The sequence below is a fragment of the Colius striatus genome, chromosome 6 (genome assembly GCF_028858725.1).
Source record: "Colius striatus isolate bColStr4 chromosome 6, bColStr4.1.hap1, whole genome shotgun sequence".
NCBI classification, from domain to species: Eukaryota; Metazoa; Chordata; class Aves; order Coliiformes; family Coliidae; genus Colius; species Colius striatus.
The window spans coordinates 43,970,071-43,986,309 of NC_084764.1; the positions used below are offsets into that span (position 1 = coordinate 43,970,071).

At 46.7% G+C, this 16,239-nt stretch overlaps 1 protein-coding gene across 1 annotated transcript in view; it reads right to left on the reverse strand.

The window, feature by feature from the left end:
- Positions 1 to 5,223: 5,223 nt before the first annotated feature.
- Positions 5,224 to 16,239, reverse strand: part of DYNC1H1 (dynein cytoplasmic 1 heavy chain 1) — a 45,487-nt gene continuing 34,471 nt past the window's right edge. Inside the window, exons 58-78 of the mRNA XM_061998557.1 lie at positions 15,951 to 16,097; positions 15,718 to 15,868; positions 15,334 to 15,587; positions 15,028 to 15,162; positions 14,848 to 14,942; positions 14,581 to 14,755; positions 13,427 to 13,502; positions 12,173 to 12,333; positions 11,792 to 11,903; positions 11,646 to 11,706; positions 11,187 to 11,310; positions 10,603 to 10,716; positions 10,197 to 10,367; positions 9,793 to 10,010; positions 9,588 to 9,691; positions 9,002 to 9,213; positions 8,211 to 8,364; positions 6,812 to 6,954; positions 6,545 to 6,713; positions 6,086 to 6,213; positions 5,224 to 5,605 (exon numbers count right to left, since the gene is read on the reverse strand). Coding sequence (XP_061854541.1) covers positions 5,477 to 5,605; positions 6,086 to 6,213; positions 6,545 to 6,713; positions 6,812 to 6,954; positions 8,211 to 8,364; positions 9,002 to 9,213; positions 9,588 to 9,691; positions 9,793 to 10,010; positions 10,197 to 10,367; positions 10,603 to 10,716; positions 11,187 to 11,310; positions 11,646 to 11,706; positions 11,792 to 11,903; positions 12,173 to 12,333; positions 13,427 to 13,502; positions 14,581 to 14,755; positions 14,848 to 14,942; positions 15,028 to 15,162; positions 15,334 to 15,587; positions 15,718 to 15,868; positions 15,951 to 16,097 — 3,033 coding nt within the window. The 3' untranslated portion in view covers positions 5,224 to 5,476. The remainder of the gene's footprint in view (positions 5,606 to 6,085; positions 6,214 to 6,544; positions 6,714 to 6,811; positions 6,955 to 8,210; positions 8,365 to 9,001; positions 9,214 to 9,587; positions 9,692 to 9,792; positions 10,011 to 10,196; positions 10,368 to 10,602; positions 10,717 to 11,186; positions 11,311 to 11,645; positions 11,707 to 11,791; positions 11,904 to 12,172; positions 12,334 to 13,426; positions 13,503 to 14,580; positions 14,756 to 14,847; positions 14,943 to 15,027; positions 15,163 to 15,333; positions 15,588 to 15,717; positions 15,869 to 15,950; positions 16,098 to 16,239) is intronic.

Consider the following 16,239-nt stretch of genomic DNA (forward strand, 5'->3'; position numbering starts at 1 on the left):
GGTTTTGTGGCTGTAAAAGGGGGGGAAATGCCCAGCAGCTCCCAAGGGAACGGTTTTCTGTCCATCAGAACATTACAACTGTTACTGGTTTTAGCAAAACAGGTTTGGGGGGGCTGAGGCAGGAAAGTGGCAGTGTTCTAGGTGGAGAAAGGGGGTGTGAACACCTCTCTGCTCAGAAGTGCTTAAAGCTGAACAGGGTTGTTCCTGGTGGTGAACTTTCAGCAGCTCCAGCCCAGGTATCTCTGCAGCTTTAGGTGGAGAGCCTCAACCTCTGACTGCTGGCTTCAGATCACATGGAGAGAGCAGCTCTGGTGCTGTGGCAGTTGCTGCTGAACACTGGAAACTCAATGTTCTGTCAAACCAGTGTGTTTAATGTTGAGGGGAAAAAGAATCTGATTCTGGTGTGGGGAACTACCTGATGTCTGGGTAAGTTTCCAGGGCTGATGCTGGCTGTCAGTCTCTGCTGGCCACTGAGCTGTGTGGCTTAGAGAAGCTGTCTGCCAGCAGTCTGCCTCTGCTTTGCCTTCCAGAAAGCACAGGGGAAAGCTGGATGTGTTCATCAGCTCCTTCTGGGAGAAAAAGCAAGGCTGTCTGACTGGACTCTGGCGGGGCTGGGTGGAAGAGGGGCTGCCAAAGGTGCCAGCCCAAGCAAAGAGCCAGCCTCTCGCCCTGAGGCAGGTGCCAGGGCTGGGGGATTTCTGAGCTCGTTGGAGAAGCACAATCTGCTTTTCTTTGTTGCTGAGCTCTACCTGCTGGTTTTATGGGGCTCTCTGTGTCCTTGAACTAGCACAGGAGGGCGGAGTTCCAAATGGGCTTGGACTTCAGCTGCTCCACTGAAGCCTTCAGGCTCCCGTTGTGAGTTCAGATTCACCCAGCTCTGCTTTCACCAGCTGTGCTCAGCCCTTGGAAGGAGGCAGAGCCAGGTCTGGCAGCTCTGGTCAACCAGCACTTTCCTTGCAGGAAACATTTTCCCTTTGTGTGACTACTTTGTGCCTCTGGTTTGCTTTTAAAAGGGAGGCTCCCACCTGGCTTTGTGCTTTTGGTTTGGGTGGCTTTTATACAGACCCAGGCTCTCAACACCAGTTTGGAATGATATGGTTCTCAAGCATAAACTCATGAAGGATGTTCCTTGTTCAAGTGTGGCCAAAGACCATGTCTGGGCACATGGTGGGGAAAAATAAGAGTGAAACCTCAGTGTTAGAGCAGCGATGCTGAGATGACTGAGTTTGCCTGGGGTTTGCCTCTCCCAGGGACAGCATGTTTGTCATCCAACTAGTAAGGAAGAACTTCAGATCATGGAAAGCAACAAAAAGAGACCTAAATGATGTGATATATTATAGATATTATAATACATGAATGGATATAATTGGTATTCTATATATGATGATATGTTTTATCTCTATTGCATCAGTTAAATGCTAATTGGGTGTACTCTTCTGGCTGTAAGGTAGACAACCACTGCTGCTTCTCTTGATAGCAATGTTTTGAGTGCAGTTAGACCACAGCTCACTTCAGTCTCTCTATTTTAGGCTAATTTTACCAGGCCTTTAAAAGTTAGACACACTTTTTACTGCCTTTCAGCATTTTTGCCTACCCTGGTTTAACTTTGACCAATGACCCACAGCAAGGTGCTGTACAAACCTCTGGTATCTTCTCCTCAACAGGTTGTGCCTGGCTCACTTGCTGCAGGACTCAAGAAGGGAAGAGACTGCAGGGGGCTGCAGGTAAGTTTGGCTGTCTCATGGCAGCAGCCACACTCTGTGTAACATCCAGCCACTATAGCTGGGAATGTGTGGATAAACAGAAAACCATCTGTGACTTGGGTTGAAAGTGGTTTTGAAGCCCTTTGTGTGCTGCCTCTTGTATTTTATAATGGACAAACGAGACACCACCTTCACCTTAGTTTCCAGATCCTTACGATGGTGACTCAGAAGATGCTTCCATTCCCTCTGACTCCAGCTTGACTTCTTTAAACAGTACAAAAGTTGCACCATGGGTGCCCAGGGCTCCCAAAGGAATGGCTCTGGAGGATGCTGCCACCTCAGAAGATGGAGAATCTCCCCACAAACCTCCAGACTGGCTCTGCCCAGAAGGAGAAGTCAGGGAAGTTCAGACAGTCACTGACTGTGCAGCACCCCTGGAACTTCAGAGCCAAGAGGACCTGCCAAGAAGCCTGCTGCAATCTTCTGACCTGCCAGGAGCCACAGAAGCATTTACCTGCCCATGGCTGGCACCTGACCATTCCTTACTGCTGAGAGTTAACCCTGTAGCCTCAGCAGATGCTGTGAGCCCAGCTGACAGCGCTCTACAACCCAAACCAGCAGCTGACTGTAAGGGCACAAGGGTCAAACAGCCCCTCACTGAAAGAAAACGTGGGATTCCCATTCCTGAGGGTGCCAGTGAAAGACTGAGGAAGAAATTCAGACCAACTTAATGTGAGCTGTGAGTGAGCCAGGGGACAAACTGCTCTGAGGAATGAACCCAGCACAGACCTGTTTCTGCTGCAGATGGTACCTCAACTGAACAAGCTTTAAACAAACTAGCTCAAGCCTGTTAGAAATGCAGCTGTAAGCCTTGAGATGGGATCAAGGAACCAATTTAAGTGGAACCCAGCTGAGGGATGCCCACAGAGGCAGAGCAGCTCCGTGCCTGGGTGCCACTCCAGTGCCTAACTCCTCTACCTGGTACCTGCTCAGCCTCAGGGCAGCTTCCCAAAAGTATTACAGGGGTTTGTAGAGGAGGGAAGGAAGAATGATTGCATGTTTGCAGTGAGTTTTCAACTGCTACAGCTTACCCCACATCTGCTCCCTGTGTTTGGCTGTATGAGAGGAGGGCAGTAGCATGGTGAGTGACCTGACACGTTTGCTTACAAGCAACAGGTTGAACTGACTGCACCTAAAGGCAATCTACAATCTAGCTGCTGCTTGTTTTTCCCCTTCAGACAGGGAGAAGTTGATGTGCTGCTAACATCTGTTTCTGCCCCTTTTGAGCAGTGTTTCAGGTATACAGTTGCTATTAGAGTGTGACCACAGTAGATGAAAGCACTCTTCTCCCTGAGCTGAAGAACCCACAGGTAAGAAGCCAGTTGGCAGAAAACTCTCTCTGCTCTCCCTGTCCTGTATGGCAATTTATCACCTGTAGAGTCTGGCCAGTCCATTTATGTGGCAGAGTTACTATATGGTACAAAAGTATGATGAGAGTTTGAAACATGTTAGTACAAGATATCCCTGCAGCATGAATTCTGCACATTGATTTTATTAAAGCAACTTTGCTTCCTCTCCTCAATCTGGAGATGGATTTTTGATCAGCTTAGAAACAAACTGGTTAGAACAGGAAGATTCAGAGGGCTTCACCCTAAGTCACAAGCTGCTGTGCTTCCCTTCTGACTTGCCCCAGCACCAAAGCAAGCTGCAGTGAATGCTGAAGTCCATTGCAAGAAGCCCCTTGCAGCTATAGCTCTGTGTGTACTGCAGCTAGGCCACTGATCTCTCTAGAGCAGACTCGTGAAAAGCTTCCAAAAGGTGACACTGTGATGCAGCCAAGGCCTTTAGCCCCCTGCCTGGGAAGTCCACACTTTCAGCTCATAGTTGTCTGCTGAATGGTCTTCAACCATGTTGTTGGAGGAAGAGGCAGGAGAGAAATGAGCTGATTAAGGCACACAGCAGTACAGACTCCTCAGGCATGCCATGGCTGCTTAGGGTGAGAATCTGTCTGTGCATGAACTCCTGAACTGAGAACTCCTCTTCTGTTAAGTCAGGCCTCATGCAGAAGTTAACATAGGAAGAGCTGAATGGTTTGGAATGCTCTTCAAGCATGTTGGAGACTCTCTTGATCTCCTCATTACTACTTGCCCAGAGGTGGAACTGGTTGAACTGAAGATTTTGATGGAAGCTGGAAGCAGAGCCTGAATCCTGAGCTGTGCACAGAGAGGGGTGTGTGTTCAGCTGAGCTGCTAACAGCTGGAACTAACTTGGACATACTTAAGCTAATGCTTCCCCCTGCAACTGGTCTCCAGAGCAGGCTGCTAGCAGGAGCAGTCTCCTTCCTCACCTTACAGTGTACTTGAAATGAGCCTGGAGGTAGGTATGAATTCCAGACACTAGTGTCTGCTGAGAGAAAGGAAAGTAAACCAGAGGAACTAAACCCAGAATGTTGTGGTTAAAACAGCTCTTGGATGACACATGTAGTTCCCATCTCTGTTCTTCCCACTGGGACAGGAGTCTACAAGCAGCAGACAAAGATTACACATGTGCTGGTCTGGGATGAAGTGTTTAGAAGGTAATAAAACCAGCCAGGACAGTTCAACCTGCAGAGATTAACTACATAGCAAACAGCATGGAGAGGGCAGGCAGCAGTTCTCTGCTTTAGTACCGAGTAGGCATCAGCTCAAACAAGTATGAGGCAGGCTCAGAGAACTTTTCTTCCTAGCTCAGGCCTGTGCTGTAGAACCACTTATAGAAAAAACATATTAGGAGTGGTGCAGGTTCAGAGAGTCACTGCTTCCAGAGGAGAAAGCAGGGGAAGGAAGGAAGGAAGATGTTGAGTTTTCTGCTTTAAGACTGAAAAGCTACTCTCTGGTATTGCTGAAATGCACCTTTAAACACTGTTAGGGAGGAAAGCTGACAGGATGGTCTGGAGGGCAGAAATGCTTAACCAATGAATTCAGGCTCAGAGAAAGCAAGCAAACACCCAAACTATTAACAGGACACCAAGGCCCTTTATCAGGAACCCTCAACTCTCCTAAGCTGGAAACAGTTGGTCACAAGGGAGTCTCCAAAATAATAGTTACCCCTTGTTCAAGCATTTAGCAATATCCTCCTGGGCTTAACAAGACATGAAACTGGAGGCTTATTTCACCCTAAAAGCAGCTTAAGAAAGAGAAAGGCCTGTGGTCAATAGGACAAGAAAGTCTTGTTTAGGACATCTGAGCTTCTGAATGGCATCTCAGCAGCTGTGCAGAGGCAGGTTACTTCAGGCAAGAGCCAACTCCTTGCAGCTAACTCAGGCAGTGCATCAGATGGCACAGGAGATAATGGCAGGCTCTGTGTCTTACTGCACTGGAGACTTCCATTCCAAGGCTCTTGTTCCTGCAGGTTACCTGACCTACCTGCTGAATGAGCTGCATGATGGTCAACATGCTCCAACGCTGGCTTATTACTTGTTATTGCTCAGGAAAGACCATAGGTACAGCTTATCCAGACCAAAAAGATCACCACAGTGCAGTCTTGCTAAAGATTTTATTTCATGTAACATGACCCATCAAACACCACATCTACCACCAGCCAGCTACAGATCTCAGCCCACTTCCCCTCAAAGAAACCCAGCTGATCAGCCTCCCTGTGCACTGCCCCTTTCCTTCTGCTCAACTTACCACAAGTCCCTCTGGCAACCTAACCTAACCAGGTTACACAACTACAGGTGAATACTACATGGAACACTGCCAGTTGCTCCAGCCTCAGCAGCCCAGCCAAGGCTTTCACTCTGTGCAGAGAACTGCAACACCACGCTCGTAGAAGCTGCGAGGATCTTCCTTCGTAGCTATTTCAAAGTCGACTGTGAAGATCAGATCAGCACGAGTGAAGTTCAGATAAACTGGTAAAGTAACCTGGGGAAAAGCACACAGAGGGAAGAGGAGTTAGGTAAGGTAGCTGAAGGGTGTAAGAGGGTTCTTTAATGCTCTATGGGACTTTGGAGATGGGAATTTAGTCTCAGCCAACTCAAAACATGAGAAAAGCACCAGGGCTGGGAAATTCCCCTGAAGCATGATGGTGCTCTACAGGCACCAAGTCAAGCCTTGTTCTGAACAGCATCAGTACTTTTGGATGCCTCTCCTCCCTCTTATCACAGAGGTTGGAAGGGACCTTTAGAGATGATCCAGTCCAACTGCAGTTATCCAGCTACAACCCATCTGGTCCACACCAGGTCCGTTTGGGATTCAGGTCCCAACTGACACCGAGCACGTTACAAAGTACAGATGTGACCAGTGGTGCCTCATAAAAAGTCTCCAGAAAAGCTCTGGGGAACCAAAACATTCAGGGTCTATCTCCTGAGAGTTGTTTTAAGCATAACTGTTACCAATACTCACAACATTAGCTTTTTTATCAGCATTAGTCTGCTTGATCCAGCGCAGCTGTGTGATGGGCAGGACCGTGGAGATGGCATTGGAGAGAGACAGCTTGTTGTTGCTGCAGGTGGCTCCCTGGAGCTTCAGGCCTGGCAATTTAAAGACATTTTAGAGTTCTAAAGAGCTTTCATCCATCCAGGTAGATATTGCCTCCTCCTCTATGATAGGGGCTAGCCCACTAAACTTCCTGCTGCAAAAGGAAGAGCTTGTCACCGACACACTATCCAATACCACTTAAGTATTTAATGACCTAAGGCTTGAGGCTTATCAGAAGTTCTTCCCCACTAACTAACATCAAATCTTGAAACAGCTTCAGCAGGTGTGTATTAACTTCTGCCATTACATGCCATCTTTCATTTGATACAGCCCATTTCATACCAGTATTACACAGCAGGGACCTCTTCTTTCTGCTGAGCTTACCTGTGACTCCAAAGCTGCAAGCATCCAGCACTGCATTCTGTGTAGTTGTAACGTTGACCTCAAGACACAGTTCTTCAAGGGACCAACTGTTTGCTTGGGCAACATATTGTCTTGTAGCAGTAATATATGCCTCTGGCACAAACAGGCCACCGAGGCACACGTGGATGTTCTAGTAGGGGAGGGAGGGAAAAAACCAGGCCATGTTAAGACTCCATGAAGTAATTAAGCATCTCCATCAAATAACATGTAGAGGGCAACACAAGATACCTTTAGTTCTTTTGCTCCACCAGAAGCAGCTGCCTGGGAGATGTTCTGCAGCTGTTTAATGCGCTCGCTGAAGTCAGACACCCACTGAATAACCGTCATCCCAGCTGGCACGGTGTAGTGAGACCAGCTGCGAGGCAGAATGCCTGGGGAAAATGGGAGCAGACATCAGTTTTGCTTGCAGACAACTTGGAATTACACACTAGCTTCACACTCCTCTCTCTCTCTCCCAAAAGCCTTGGACCAGGGTATCGGCCTCTGTCTTAAAGGGCTCCTTGGTAAGTGAAAGCACTGTCCAAGTTTATAACTTGGCCTCCAAGTCTAGTCTGTATTTAAAACACCACTCAGTTACACACAGCTAGACACTGCAGAACTCAGCTGCTGGTGAGATTTGAGTTTGTTGGACAAAACAGAGGAGATCAAGTCTGTGTGTCTCAGGAAATGCTTTTGTTCAAAGCAGACAGCAGAGTTCCCGTGTTACAAGAAGCAGGATGCCTGTGACAATGTCACATGTACGTATCACATAAGTTTAGAGACCTTGATTACTTTCTAGGAGATTAGATAGGAGCAGTGTTACCCACTTTGTGGTATAAATAACTCTGTTCCATCACAATTGAAAGAGTTTAGTAAGACTTCAGCTTAGAAATTAAGCTGCTGATACAAAGTGTACAAAAAAGCCTCAGCTTGAAATCCCAAACCAACTGGAACCTGATGCTCGACCCAAAAGCACTGCTTGTGTCAAATGGTAAAGTCAATCCCTATTTAGGTTCTGCTCCCCCTCTGCTCTGCCCTGCTGAGGCCTCATCTGGAGTCCTGTGTCCAGTTCTGGGCTCCCCAGCTCCAGAGGGACAGGGAACTGCTGGAGAGAGGCCAGTGCAGGGCCACCAAGATGATCAGGGGACTGGAGCATCTTCCTTATGAGGAAAGGCTGTGGGACCTGGGGCTGTTTAGTCTGGAGAAGAGTAGACTGAGGGAGGATCTCATTAATAGTTGCAAATATCTCACTGATGGGTGTCAGGAGGTTGGGACATCCCTTCTTTCTGTTGTATCTAGCAACAGGACAAGGGGTGATGGGAAGATGCTGGAACACAAACAGTTCCATTTAAACACAAGGAAAACTAATTGACTGTGAGGGTGAGGGAGCCCTGGCCCCCCAGGGAGGGTGTGGAGGCTCCTTCCTTGGAGGTCTTCAAGACCCACCTGGACACGTTCCTGTGTGACCTGATGTAGGTGGGAGCTGCTTTGGCAGGGGGGTTGGACTGGATGAGCTCTAAAGGTCCCTTCCAACCCCCAGCATTCAATGATTCTATTTCCCTGCAATGTTCTTTTTTCAGCTAAGAGCCTTTAAGTCAGAGTGAAGGAGGCAGAGAGAGCACTGGGAGATGCTGCTTTGAGCTCATACCTTTCACCAGCTCGTTGATAAGCGTCCGCAAGTAGTTGGTTTGTTTCTTTTTCCCTTCGCACACCTGAACGACGTCGGCCAGGTCCTGGCGCACGTCCTGCAGCAGCTTGGCTCCCATCTTCACCTCTCTCTCAAAGAAGCGGAACAAAGGATCCTGATTGTCAAAAAACATGGAAAAGAAGTTGTAGGTTCAAGTCCTTGCTGGAAAACAGCAACTCTGAGATCCTAGACAGCCTGAGTGATGCTATGGCTGCGGGCGTTAAACGTGGAGATGCAGTCTGGGGTGCAGAAAGGGACTGCAGAGACTTGTTTGATAGCCAACAATCTCCTCTCCCTTGGAAAGGCAGGGAAGTAGAAGCCTTAGTTGAATAATCAATGCAGAATGCCTTCTGCAGCTCCTTCCAGTCAGCTCTGGATTTTCATCGGCAACAAAATGTCATTTACTATCCCAGAGCAAGTGTTCAGAGCAGTGAGGCACTCACGGGCATACTCAACGGGGGAGCTCATTCCTGAGTTAGTCAGAGCTCAAGGTACTACTGTCCAGACCTCAAAAGGTTCCTCCAGCCCTTGCAACTTCTGTTCCCAGTCAGCTGAAGTACGTGGGAGCTGTCCCCCTCGCAGAAGTGATACCCTTTGACAGTTTGCCACTGTACTACTTCAAATAATCCCCAGAAGACACAAACCAACTTCTAAAGGTGTTACACAGCTATGGCAGTAAGAATCAGCCCTGAAACAGGTTCCATAGGCCCCTCACAACAGTTTACTCAGTACTTGCAAAACTTAGTTCTTACCTTAATGTTTTCCACAGTCCTCTTCAGGTGGTTTAGAGTTTGTGGGATGAGGTGAAGCCAGTTGGAGGCTGTGGTATGCAGCGTTCTCATCCAGGCTGGGCGACCATCTGATGTAGAATCAGTTCTTGTCTTCTTCTCAGTTTCTGCATAAGCTAGATCATCCTCATCCTCCAGCATCTGCATTTTCAGCATTTTACTGATCATATCTATGCCTACAACAGAAGACATGCTGTGTAGTCAGAGAAGCAGTGGCATCAAGATGAAAACATCCTACTACACGCAAGAACTTTTGACTTTTGCCCTGGTTTAGACCTAAGACTCAGAAGTGCCCAGCTACAGCTGGCTCCAGAGCTGACAACAGAGCATTCCAGAATCAAGACTGGAGCTTGACATCTGGAACTTCATTTTTGTTCAGTTCAGAAGCTTGACAGGACCACTTGAGTGGCTTACCTTGCAGAAGCTAAACCAACTATGTTGAGGGAGGAGGGGAAGCTAGCAGGATCAGCAGGATCTTTCTCTTCTGGGTTTTAGTTAACACAGTGGCCTGGTAACCTACACAAGACATGGCTAAAACTGTGGTTTTTACCTTGTGTGGTGAGAAGAACTTTCTCTGCATTATTTGGCAGTCCCAGCCACGATGGTGTTTGTGTATCTGGCAGCATCTCAACCCACTGGACAAACTCCTCACGCCTGCAAGTCAGAGTTTTAACGTCCATTAGAAAGCTTCCTCTGTTAGAATGGCCAGGGGAATCCTTAGCATCAGACAAACCAGCATAAGGAAAAAACAATACCTGATTCCATCTGGCATCTGAATGTCTTTGTGTCCATCGACTTTGCAAGCTAGTTTGAATTCACTGTCAAAACTCAAAGTGGTGAACAAACGCTCCAAGAAAGTGTTTAAGAGACGTTGATCGAATTCGTTGTCGATGCGGCCTCCGTAGATGGACTGTGCCATCAGTGTCTTCAGTGCAGACCAGGGGATTTTGTCAGGTGAAATGTTTTGGCGACCCTGGAAGTAAAATGCAATGTAATTACCAGGAAACAATCCATTTCACACCTCCTCTGATGTAAAGCAAAGTGAAGAACTAAGTTAAACTGCCATCAGGTTATCGGTGGCTACTCATTTCAGCTTGCTCAATGTTTCCAGGACAGACTGTTCTACTGAAGACCTCTCTAAGCAGACAATACTACTTGCCTTTGCTGTATCATCCAACCATGTGTCTACTGTGTCACAGGCAGATCTCAGGTCAGATTCTCCAAACTCATACTTCTTGGACCAGCCCAAGGGAGCGTAGCGCAAGCGCTCTTGGATAATGGCATGGAACCAGGCAAGCAGGAAATATAACCGAGCACGTTCATTTGGAGACTAGAAAGTGGAGAGGAGAAACCAAAAATACAGCTGTCAGAAGCATGGAATTGTTTGGTTGGAAAAGATCTTAAAGATCAAGTCCAACCACTAACCTGACACTGACAAGGCTCAGTTAAATGAACCGAAGCAAGTCAAAGGCTGGAAAAGATCAGGTCTAATGCTACACTGCTACCAGAACTCAAATTCTACCAGCAACTTTACTCCCAGGAGAAAAAAACCCCACCATTCTTACCTTGCACATTCTAGAAACTGGAATGCTACTGAAAGTCCTCAGCATGTTTGCCTTCACACCAGGAGGAGGTTCGAACACGAAGATTCGTCCGGCACGTAACAAATTCACTGGCACCTGAAAAAGATCCATCAGCCTGAACCCTGCTCCTCTGGCCTTCACTAAATGAAATCTAACAGCACAGGTTGTGTTAGCTTCAAGACCCTGTGAGCACCCACAGTAAAGTCCTGACTTTCTTTTGGAGGGCAGAGGAAGCAGCAAAAGGAATCACAGAATCTTAAGGGCTGGCAGGGACCTGGAAAGCTCATCCAGTGCAACCCCCCTGGCAGAGCAGGACCACCCAGAGTAGGGCACACAGGAACTCATCCAGCTGGGTTTGGAACGTCTCCAGAGAAGGAGACTCAACAACCCATGAAGTTTTCAGCTACAATTATCAGAAACCAAGGCTCTCAACTACCCTGGCAGGCAGGTATTCTCCCTTTTCTTTCCTGCAGAAAGGGAATCATGAGAAAACCTTCCATGGGGAGCACACTTGGCTCTGCAAGCTGGTTACTCTACCAGAGAATCCAGTTTCAAATGAACGTTACCTTTGGATTGATCTCCATGGTAAGGAAGAGCCTGAAGCAAGCGTGGGGTTGCAGGGAATGCAGCTTCTTTTCCAGCTGCATGAGCCAGCCAGGAGCCAGGTGAACGTTCTTCAGCATGACCCATCTGTGAGGTTTTGAAACACAACAAGTGCTTTTAATGTACAGCTGGTGGATCCTGGCTATCATCACCACAGAGCACAACAGATTAGGGCATCAATGCTACAGGTTTTCTGTCCTTTAAGCTTGTCTTGTACATTAAATCCCCTACTGTGTACTGTAAAACTTTCCTGTTTTGCAGATACAGCTTAAACCAACTACCAGTTGTGCACAGCTGTGCTTAAGTTATTTCCAATTGCAGTTAAGAAGACAGTCCCATGTTATTTTTACTCAATGGATTGCTTCCCCCCATTTCTCTCTCTATTATGCAGTACTCTGGCTAGAAAAGGAGAGGGAACTTACCTTCCAGATTTCACTGCTGTGTTTATTGCTTTATCTGCTTGGTTAAACCCTTCAGCAGAACCTAGAAGACAGAAGGATTGCTAAGGCTCACACAATTCCACTGATGCCTAGATAATGAAATGAGGTATCTTCAGCTAGGTTCTTACCAATAGCAATAGAAGTAATCTGTGTGTTCTGCTCAGCTGCAAGGTCTTCCACATGGCCACTGGCATCATAACCAGGCACTGAACACATCAGCACAGGAGTATTTGGTTTCACCTGTTGGCCAAGAAGTTTGAAGGAATCAGTCACTACACAGATAAGAGAGTGCAGAAAGCTCAGTCTTCCCTCTAGCCAGCTCAAGACATTGTGCTGCTCTTAGTTTTACATTAACAAACACAAACCCACTCCACTCCTCCCTCACACCACGGGGAGAAGGACAAGTGGAAGAAGCGTTCCAGCGGGTGGCTTTACTCACTGTGGAACTCGTGCAAGGTGGCACTACAAGTTACCTCAGGACTTCAGCCTTTCAGAAACAAGGAGGTTACCTCTGTATCTACAATGTGTGTCAGATCTAAAGGCTGCTCCATAATGGACATGAAAGACTCTCCAAGATTCGTTGAGACAAAGGTATGTGCCATTGCCAACAAACGATCTGGACGGAAGGCCTGGATCAGCAGCAGGCGATGAATGGCCTGGCCAATGGGAGCTGCAAAGGGGAGATGGGGTTAGATGGATGGGTAAGGAAACCAGCCTCATCACCTTTCTCTCTCCAGTTCTCCATTCAACTTTCCCCTTCTTGCTCTGAAGACCATAAAGTTAGTGATCCCTTTGAAAGATTGCTTGCAACACTTTAATGGAATGCTTATATTCTGTCATCACTTTGATGACCAAAGGAAACTTCCCCATTTTCAGCTGGTTTGTCTTCTGCAGCACTTCAGTCACCTGCTCCATCCCTCAGGCTGTGAGCCCTTTAAAAGCCTACCCTGGGCAAGATGCTTTTGGATTCTGCTGAAATGCTCCTGGCTTTACAAAACCTACAGCCTAGAAGTACTGCCACAGAGTGATTTTTGACTTCCAGGGACAACAGATCTCTTCACCTCTTCTCATCCCTTCAATGGTCTGCTCTTCTGCTAGACTCTGAAGTACTGTATGATTGTCTAGCAAAGGATAGATAGCTTTGAGTTGCCTCAGTTACTGGTCAAGTAGCTTTACAGTAGCTAGTAAATACAAGCTTAGAATCCTTAATTTAGAAAGCCACCTAAGGGCATGAGTCCTGAATGATCACAGACAGCAAACACTTCCTAAAGCTTTACCTTCCAGACAGGGAAGGAACTGAATAGCACCAGTGACCCTTAAGTTCTAATTCTTAAAGTAGCACTAAGAAACAATGCAGTGGGAATGAATCTCTCATGCTTACATACAACTGCAGGAGGAAACATTCTATACTAGAACAGCCCTGTCCCCAGGAAATCTGTGTCTTGGAGCTTTATAGAGTATCAAGCTGCCTCCAGATCTGAAAGGACTGAGGCTAATTCAAAGCATTATGAGATTGTGGAAGTATGTTTCATCCTCAGAGGAAGACTAGATCACAGCTCAAGGTGCAGGAACCAAATGTAGGGACTATTGCTTACAAAAGTTTGGTTGTTTCAAGTCCAACAAACCCACCAGACCTGAGGTTCTTCCACAATCACAACTCTGTGATCTTCCAAGGCATTAAGATCCAAATTTAAGTTGTTTAGAATTGCTTTAAGTCATTAGTACAGTAGGATTGGTGTGGACAACAGTGCAACTCGACTCACTTGCAGGTTTCTCTTCACTCCAAAGGTAGGGTACAGTCTGCTCTGGTGAGCTGCTATCCAGCCAGATACAGAATTGCTAGAGTGAAAGAAAAAGCAGAAGTCTTGAAATACAGTTTCATGGCATTGAAAATCTGCTGCAAGCTGCAGGTCCTGTTCATGCTGCAACAGAGATGTTCAACCTCAGCCTTAAAAGCTACCATTTGATAAACTGCACAAGTGTTCAGCTACATACCAGCTTTCAGTAGGAGTCACACTGCTAGGGTAGGGCTGACCTTGGTACAGTTTTAGCCTTGGATTCCCAAGCAGATCCTTAAAAATTCTGGTGAGTAGCTACATGTTTAAACAGTGAAGTAAGTTCATAAGCCTCTCCACATTTAATTCTTGTATCTTATAATCTGTTTTTAGAACCCCACGTCAGACTGAGTACCAGATGAAGCATCTGAGCTCTCTTGGGAAATGAGACAGAGCCCAAATCCTGATGGTTTGGGGTTTTTTTTAAACAAAAACCTAAATGTAAACCTCAAATGATGGTTTGTCTATTGTGCTTTCTTTAGATGTGTCCACTTCACTGATACCCTCTAATTCTGCACTGCCTCCAGCACCCTGAGCCTACAGATCTCTGCCAAATCCAAGCCCAAGCTACGTGTTTTATCCTAGGTTGAAGAGTTTGAGGAACATCAGACGTAGCAAAGAATATTCAACTTCTAACACAAAAACTAGGCAGGACAACCAAACAGGGGCATGTTTCAGACACACACTTGGGACACAGATGTATTCTTGGCTAAGCACTATCTGAATTTATTCCAAATAGTAATGACCAAGAGCCCACCACAATGTTCTGTATGGCTATGGCTCTCCCCTCTGCTGAGTAGAGAGAACCTGCTACCAGGAGAACCAAAGCTGAGTGCAAAGTCAGATGAATGGTGAAGCTGCTTCCAAGGCTGAGTGATGAACAACACTGGTATTTACAGCTCAAGTTTCATAGCTGGATTACAAATGAAGAACATTCATCTCCACAACAACAACAACTAGTTGTTGAGTCTTCTGTTCTCATACTAGGAGATTTTACTTGTAAGCCTGAAGCTCTTAAAGGAGACACCTAAAAAGCTTAACCAGATAGTTTAGTGAAGAAACAAACTGTAGCCAACACTAACCTCATCAGCTTGAACTTTCGAAACAAGGTCCTTAAATGCAGGAAGGCAGCTCAACCTCATCATGGCTTCTGTCTGCTCTACAGTCAGCCCATTGATTTTGGGCAGAGATGCTGTGTTCAGTACAATCTCCTTCCCTCTCAAGAAGTGCTGGAATTCTGCATCATATGTAGGCTCTCTAATGTGAAGAGGAAAGAAGACTTTAGCTAGGTGCCTTCAGCACATCTCTTCCTTTTCCAACTGAAGTGAAGCAAGAAAACCAATACTTACCCAATAGTGCCTTTCAGTTTAATCCTGGCCAACAACATAGCAAATGTTATATGGTCCTGATGCAGCATGCCACGTGCCACTCTGTTGAAAGCCACCTGCCAACAAAACAGTCCAGTTAGTAGAGGCCCTGAATTCTGCCCATCCAGAAGTGGGTGAAGAGTTACATCAAAAACACTGCACCTGGAAGAGGTCCTTGGTGATGATTGAGAGACGGTGAGTATGGTCTGTAATCCCCTTCAGATTTGGGTTCTCATACAAGACGTTGTGATAGATATCCAAGAAAAACTGGAGAGAGTATTGGTACAGGAAATGGATCTGAAAGGCAAAAGAGTTTGGTTTTTTCCTCTTTAGAGTCCTGCTGTTTGACAGCCAATGGCTTCTGCCTACCAAACTGCAGTACAGCAGAGCCAGGGCTGGAATTGGGCAGTACCTATCTAGTTTGAATAGGAAATCCATGCAGCTTCTGGTAAGAACAACTCATCCTACCTGTTTCAGTGACTCCATAGTGAAGTAGATGCTGCTGCACGCTGTAGAAAGAGGCAAATACTGCTGAGAAACCGTCTCCACTTCTTGCATGACAATATCAGTCTCTTCTACTTTTCTGGTGACCTCTGCTGCTTCCTTCTTCAGGTTCTCCAGAGTAGTAATGATGGTGTCATCATCCAGGATGCGTCCCTTCACCTCGTTGAGCGCTTGCAGCAGGGACTTTTCCAACTGACGTAAACGCAGCTGAAATTCACCTTAATTCGGAGCAAAAATGAGGCCACGTGTTAAGTTGTTAGGAATCACACCAATTCATCCTGAAACACTACGAGTATCAGCTAGAGTAAACCCACTGTACTGCTTTAGAAGAGGAGGAAGCTTGCATACCCTGAAGCTTGAGGAGGTCAGAGCGTTTCTCATCCACATCTGGTCTTTCAGCTTTCAGCACTTCGTTCAGACACTGGCTCTGTAAGCTGCTGCGGGTCACTGTGAAGTTGACGAATGTCACACGAGAGCAGAGGTCTGGTGGGAATTCAACCTGTCACAGGAGAACATGGAAAACCCTCTGAGCTCTCTGACAGGCCATTTGTATAGGAAAGAGAGCTTTTTGGGTTACTTACTGTTGGGTCTCTGGTGGAGAGGAAGATAACGAAGGACGGGGACAAATCAATGTCTTGGTCTCCCAGGGTAATCAGAACTCTGCCTCCAGTTCTCCGGACTTCCCGGTTCAGAACAGGGTTCAGAACTGGATCATAGCTCTCCACATCCTAGAAGCAGGCATGTGTTAGGAGATTCTGTTGCTTCCAAGTGTGTCAAGCTAAAAATCCTCACCCAATAGGGGCTTAAAGCTCTGGTAAGCAATCAGTTTGCAGTTGGTTTGGAATACAGGTCACGCTCAGAAGGTATTTG